This window comes from Taudactylus pleione, unplaced genomic scaffold, assembly GCF_031769625.1.
Source record: "Taudactylus pleione unplaced genomic scaffold, aTauple2 ptg001628l, whole genome shotgun sequence".
Classification (NCBI taxonomy): domain Eukaryota; kingdom Metazoa; phylum Chordata; class Amphibia; order Anura; family Myobatrachidae; genus Taudactylus; species Taudactylus pleione.
The window spans coordinates 231,923-239,267 of NW_028286025.1; the positions used below are offsets into that span (position 1 = coordinate 231,923).

Below are 7,345 nucleotides of genomic sequence, written 5' to 3' on the forward strand. Positions count from 1 at the left end.
TGTTCATATTTAGGGGCATATTCAATTCCCGTACTTTTCGCATGCCAGACTTTTCGCCGCCATCGCTGGCTTCCATGCAGAATAGTATCGCGCTAGTCCCCGCTTATCCCCGTATTCAATTAGAAATCGTCGAAAACGGGACCCGGCGAATTCGGACCTGGCGAAAAGTCCTGTCAGATTTGGGGAAATCAGCCTGACACCCCCCAAAAGATGCACTGATATTGGGGATCACTATAGATACCCCCGAATAGACCTGCTGAAGGTATTTGGGGTACTTAAATGCTCTCAATAGCTGCTATTTAGCGTCTTTGCAGAAGTGGTGAAGAATAGCATTTAGCAGTTATTTTGCAGAAAATAAGTACTCCCAGCAAATTTGGGGTACACGAAAATGGGGGCCAGCATATTTTAAAGTTGCTAAAGTGAAGTTTTAAAAAACATGAAAAATCCACCTGCCGCAAGCTCCTGCAATTTTAAAAACACCTGAGGCATACTTGGGGACCCCCCCTGGAGACTATTTTGTTAGTTTTAAGTTTGTCCCCCAACTTTGTACTTTTTACCCCATTTTTCAAAGTCATTTTTTGGGATGTTCTTAAGTTGTTGTTTTTTTTACTTTTTTTTACACAGTTTAGCTTTGGGGGACTGTCCCAAGGGAGCAGGGGGGTTCACGCAAGTTTGCACCCCAAAACCCCAATTCTGCACTTTTTTCAACAGCTTTCATAGGCAAATCTTTTTCGCATATTTCAATGCATTGACTTTCCGCACTGGCGAAAAGTATTTGGAATTGAATACAGGGATAAGTTTTCGCCTGGCGAAATGACATCACCGGTGATACTTTTCCGCAGAAACGGCCTTTTCGCACCTAATTAAATATGCCCCTTAGGGTCATATCTATCAAAGTGAAGATTATTGGTGTTGGTAGCCTCCACTGTAGGACTCCTGCGATGTGATGCCTGTTTATTATAGACAGTATCGTCACTGTCCTCCAACATAATCGCCATCTCAGGTTGGCATTAGTCACAGAGATGAAAGTAGGAAAAAAATTATATTTTAGTAAAATAAAGCTTTTCACTTTCTAATTTTAAATAATCTTTTAAATTTTTTTCAATTGTTTTAAAAAAAATTTTTTTTTTTTACCTAGAACTGGACTAATGCGTCGCCTTATGATATATTGGCCTAAGTCTGACTATTCTGAAAGGTCATACACACTAGACGATGTGCTGTATGAATGATATTGGTGAAAGATTTCCCTTGAACTTTCTGTAGAGCAAGACAAACGATATTGGGCCTGATTCAGAGCCGGATGCAATTAGCGCTCGCTCGTCCAGAAAATAGGGGTGGCTATTCAAATGAACCGTTCGCTGTTTGCGGTCTGTTCACGCCTCTAGGTCTGAACGAGCGAACAAAACTTGTGGTCGTTTTTTGAGAAACTACGCCCCCTGGCCGCTCGCATCCTACGTCATGTCCGCTATTTATTAGATTAATCGAGTACATCGACCAGGGTATGAGCTGCTCACTATTCTTGTGGTTGGTTTTTGCTACCACAATTTGGGAGCAGTTCTGGCTATAAAATAACCCAGTGACGTGGTCAATGATGCTGCTGTTTTAATTATGCACACCCATAAAACGCCCATTTTGACCTTTAAGCACGCCTGCGATCGGATCTCCACTCCCCGTTTTTAAGCACCTTCCCCTGTTACCACCCACATACGCCTCATTCTGTCACTCAAATTAGCAGGCATTTGCTATTTTGCGAGCACATGAATTTCGACCGCACTGACTGGTTCGCGCATGCGTATAACGATCCGTACGCATGCGCAGTTGGGCAAACATCGCTCGGAGCGAACGAGCTGCCGCTTATGAGTGGCTCTGAATCAGGCCCATTGGGTGTACACACTGACAGTTATCTTACAGTGAAGTCATCCTGCCACATCTCTGATCAGGTAATTCTTGATGATATCGTCAGATTGCCCTACATGTACTGACGACAAAAGTCATCGCTAACGACCTGCTGGAGCGCGCATCGTTGGTCGTTCACTGCATACACACTGAACGATATGAACGATATCGTTATCATCCATATCATCCATTGCAATCGTCTAGTTTGTAAGCGGCTTTAGCGCTGTCAAAGTTATTAGGGAGCTCAGCATCTCACAGCTATTACTTGATCTAGGATTGAACAAAGATTCCTCACCACTGAGATAAGTAGCTAGAGAAAATTATCATTTTATATTGCTCCTCATAACCAGAGCCCTTAACTTTTAATTTAATGCAAAAAAAAATGCAAACGTTGACTTTATTCGTTACAATATTGCACCAATGCAGAACATACATTAGAGGTGTTTATGCTCACGTACACAGCACGCCGTCAATAATGATGCTGCTATTGTCAAACATTTAGACTTTAGCGTCCTGTCCTGATGGGCTTAACCGCCCGTACAGAAAAATAGACATAACTGTAAATCCCTGCAGAATATATAATACATACCTGCCTTTTATAATTAATCATATTATCCATAAGTTTAACATTGCCTGAAGGGCAAAAAAAAAAAGGTATTTTGCATTGTAAAATCTGTCAAGCCTCCCGATCTGCGAGGAAGTCAGCCTTAATTGCTAAGATACCGCCACAAGAAAGGCCAGGTTTTCACAAAGTCTTTAACCACATCTAGCGAAGGGTGGCTTTAATCACCTTTAAAATGGTCACCACAAACTAATTAAAGGGAAAGTTTCCTCATTAGTAATGATCTGGGAATATCAAATCACAGCCTATCATCAGCAGAAAGGTAGGGTCCCTGTGTGCAAGTGTTTTCTGCTGTACATGTAAATGCCCTATTATTGGAAATGTATGTTTCTCGTGGTATTTATGGTATGATGTGACAGTGTAATGTGACATATATAATGTCTTGCAATGTTATGTACACTTTTATCTAGTTAAAATTCTAATCACTGCAATAACTGGATATAGACAATAGGGGGCAGACCTATTTGACTGAACTGTTCCACTAGGTACTTATATGAAAATCAGGTTTGATTCCCACCACAGCCCTTACTGTGTGGAGTTTGTATATTCTCCCTGTGCTTGCGTGGGTTTCCTCCGGGTACTCCGGTTTCCTCCCACACTCCAAAAATATACTGGTAGTTTAATTGGCTCCCAACAAAAATTAACCCTAGTGTGTAAGTACTGTATGTGTGTCTACGGTATGAGCCTGAGCTTGTGGTAGGGAATATAGAGTCAGTGTAAGCTTCACTGGGGCAGGGACAGATGTGAATGGCCAAATATTCTCTGTAAAGCGCTGCGCAATATGTGAGCGCTATATAAATAACTGGTAATACATAGATAATAAATGAGTTCTATTCAAGGTTCTCATATATTAGGACCTGCAATACAGTATATTGAGGATATCTGCAAAAAAAAAGATACATCTTCAAGGGTCTCATTGTGATGACAAAGATTAGTAAAGGATCTAAACTGGTCTTTTTTATCACCAAATCTGTATTGCTCAAAACAATAAAAAATAGCTTTCCATGGGGGAGATGTACGAAGCCCAGAAACGGTATCAGCGCACGTTATGTGCGCTGATACCGTTTCTCCCCGATGTATGATCGGGGGCCTGGGCGGTAAATGACAGTGGCGCTGTGCGCCCCTGTCATTATCGGCGCTGCTATCTATAAGATAGCAGCGCCGACGGCAGGGCCATGTACGAACGGTCATAACGCATGACCGTTCGGCCGGCTGTAGCTGTCGTTATCGACAGCTACAGCCTGGCGTTAGCCTATCCCCACAGCAGGAACAGCGCTGTCCCTGCTACGGCGGCTGCCGGCTCCGGGGCACCACACAGGGATCTTGCGATACTTGCGAGATCCCGCGCATGCTCAGTGGAGCCGGCCGGGAGAGAGACACAGCGCATCAGCACTAGGCTGATGCGCTGCTGTCTCTAGCGGGTAGCACCGGAGGGGCGAGGTAACGCTCCCCCTCTCCGGCCGATGAGATATTTATACATCTCATCGGTAGTGCTTCCTGCTTCGCCTCGGTAAAGAGGCGAAGCGGAAAGTGTTATAGCGGCACGTTGAGTGCCGCTATAATACATCTACCGCCATATCTCTTATGTCCTATTAGATTCTAAGCTCTTGTGAGCAAGGACATCCCACCGTTTGTCCACACTGTCACTTCACTTATCCTTCTGAACCTCTGCAATCAATTTTCAAGCTCTTCACTTTACCAAAAGTGTCCTCACTAAAGTCACAGACAGACTTCTTACTGCTAAGTCCATGCCCCTGGACCTCTTACCCACTTTTCATACTTTTCATAAACTTGGAACCAGTCTTCTCTGCTATTAAAGTGGAACCCTGTTTAGGGGCATACCCTGTGCACACTATTGCAACTACGTGAGTGGGCCATTTTCATCAGAAGGCTACACAAAGCGCGTTTCACATCGTACAGGACTTTTTATGGAGGATATATACAGTATGCCCCTTAATATTGGACTTTCAGAATTTTTTATGTATTATCTTTGCCACAATTAATCATGATGAGCTACTGCTGACCAGAACTCATATATGCAAAACTGACTAATCAATAAGTCACCCATTCATTTTATCATTCTATTTGTTAACTTATCTTAACCTAAGCCTAGAAATGAACACACTGACACATGAAATGCAATTAAAGAGGTCACAGCCATAATTTATTGATCGAATTAGAATTGGTAATGGGTGGCAGGACAAAAGCAGTGCTCCGAGGCCACAGCCTTGCTGGAAACAATAATAAATAAACGGAAGCGGATTCCCGCCCCGCGCAGACTGGCCTGAGGTAGTACCATCCCCCCTTAATTGGCACAGCCTTCGGCCCTTCCCTTGGACAGGGACCAGGTCCCCCCTTATGGGCGATGACCAACTTGCCGCTCTCAAAGGAAAGATGCTACCCAGTCACTCCTGCGCTAAATAATAGGCCGCCCAGGAGCACTGCTTCCCGCCAAAGCCCGGTTCATAGAACCAGGCCCGCCACCAAACTGTGACCCTCCAATACCTAAAGGAAACTACATAAGTCACTGATAAACAGCTCTAACCCTACTCCCGTTAGGTGTACCCCATCAGGCCTATAGAAGCTCTGCCATATTGACCTTACGACGAACTCCGTCTAATGCCTTACCACCCTGGGGTCCTCGCCAAACTCGCCGTGGAACAATGTCCGACCAAGCAATGCGCACATTGGGCCAACGGTTAACTAGCACTTGCAAGTCGTTCCTAACAGCATGTATTAGCTCGATGCCTTTGCAAGTGCCCAAATCGTTCCCCCCTAAGTGAATGACCACCCAGTCCGGGGCCCCGAACTTATCCTCTGCCGTCCATAAGGCTTCCAGTAGTCGCTTCCAGCGCATACCGCGGAAACCTAACCAACGGACGTCATCTGCACCTAACAAAAGGGGGGCCTGCAAAGCTAAGGGGTGCCGACCAGCCCAAAATATAAATGAGTGTCCTACAAACCACACCCGACCGTTAGCATTCCTGGGTAACCCTGCAAGAAAAGTTACCTAGTCAGAAACTGAATCACAATATAACAAATGCATCTTAAGGAAGGGAAAACAATAGTTGGGTGACCCAGCTGAAGGTGAAAAACATAAAACCTCTTTGAGGGCAAAACTGAAAAGCCCCTCAAACTCCAAAGCGGCAGTAGGCATAAGGCCCCTGGGTTTCCCAACAAACTCGCAAGGAGCGCAGCTACTTAAGCAACTTATCCTCCCTTAAATAAGCTTTATAAGCTGATGACTTCCATCGACCCAACTTTTGTAAGGTGTCGACCGAAGCACCATCAACCGCTGCGCAGGTTGCTGCCCCTATCCTAAATGAATGTGTCCCGAACTGTTCTGTGGGCAGGCCTAAGGCTATAAGGCAATTTTGAAACAGCTTTATGAACTGAAACTTAGATAAAGGTGTAAGATTAACATGTACAAGCCACTGCGCGCCACTTGGAGGGCGAAGAGCATTAAAACGCCGCGCCAAGGCAACTGGGCAGATAACAGCGTCTGAGTGTTCTTTTATAGAAATCCAACGACCCCTGTCAAGTTGGTCAGTCTTGGACCTATGAATTTTACACAATATCAATTCCTTCTTAAGTACCACGTGTTTAAACAATAAACCCGATGTCGCGGAACTCTTACTAGAGGCTACAAGCTCGCCGATTCTAAACGCCCCGAAATATGCCAATGAAAAAGCTAAACTAAAAAGGGCCGATTCGTACTCGCCTAAAGCAACCCCTGATACAGCCACAATCAGATCTTTAAGCAAAGCCGGGTCAATTGGTCTACGCGTGTCGCCTATGCTAGGGTGTTCCTTCGCCCACCCCTTCATCGCTTTGGATAGCAGAAACGATTTTGTGGGATCTGCAACGCCATGTAGTTTAGAAAAGTAAGCGATGCCAGACAGCGCCGCAGACATAGCAGCCTTAGAACGACCTCTTTCATGCCAGTTCCAAACAAACTCTGCCATACGGTCGTCAACCGTCTTACCTCCCTCACGTGTGGAAGCCAAGAAACCCTGCCAATTGTCCCAAGCTGCCGTGTAGGTCCTTAACGTGCTAGGGGCCAGAGACTTCATTGCGAGGCCTTTGATGCCGGCACGACAATCTGCCATACATGGGAGGGGCAGTTTAAACTAGGGGTGTGCACCGGACACTTTTCGTGTTTTGTGTTTTGGTTTTGGATCTGGATCTTTCTTCGTGTTTTGGATCTGGATTGGTTTTGCCAAAACCACCCTTCCGTGTTTTGGGTTCTGGGTTTTGTGTTTTGGATCTGGATTTTTTCTTAAAAAATAAAAAAAAAACGCTAAAATCACATAAATGGGCCTTTTTTTGTTCCTACGCTATTAATAACCCCAATAACATTAATTTCCACTCATTTCCACTCTATTCTGAACACCTCACACCTCACAATATTGTTTTTAGGCCAAAAGGTTGTACCGAGGAAGCTGGATGACTATGCTAAGCGACACAAGGGGGCGGCACAAACACGTGGCCCATCTAGGAGTGGCACTGCAGTGGCAGACAGGAAGCCAATCAGCGTTATGGTGCCCATTTGCATGTAGCACGAACCCGGGAGATCCGTGCTACATGCATCTGTGTGATTGGCACAGAGCAATGACAGGTCCGTGAGACCCGTCTGTGCTGCTGTGGTAAAAAAAAAAAAAAAAAACCTGTGTAAAAAAAGAAAAAAATGGCGTGCACCCCCCCAAAAAAGAGCAACCAGCCCCGGGCATTAGTAACCCAGTGCTGGGTGTGCTTAAATGCAGGGGACAAACGACGTAGGGGTCCCCTGTACTTAAGCACAACCAGCACCGGGCTAGTCAGAACCAG

General features: G+C 45.1%; 1 protein-coding gene across 1 annotated transcript; it reads right to left on the reverse strand.

The window, feature by feature from the left end:
• Positions 1–5,715: 5,715 nt before the first annotated feature.
• Positions 5,716–6,642, reverse strand: LOC148442057 (uncharacterized). Its single transcript, XM_088464287.1, has one exon. It carries the CDS (start codon positions 6,625–6,627, stop codon positions 5,716–5,718), a length of 912 nt encoding a protein of 303 aa, XP_088320413.1. The 5' UTR covers positions 6,628–6,642.
• Between the last annotated feature and the right edge of the window lie 703 nt (positions 6,643–7,345).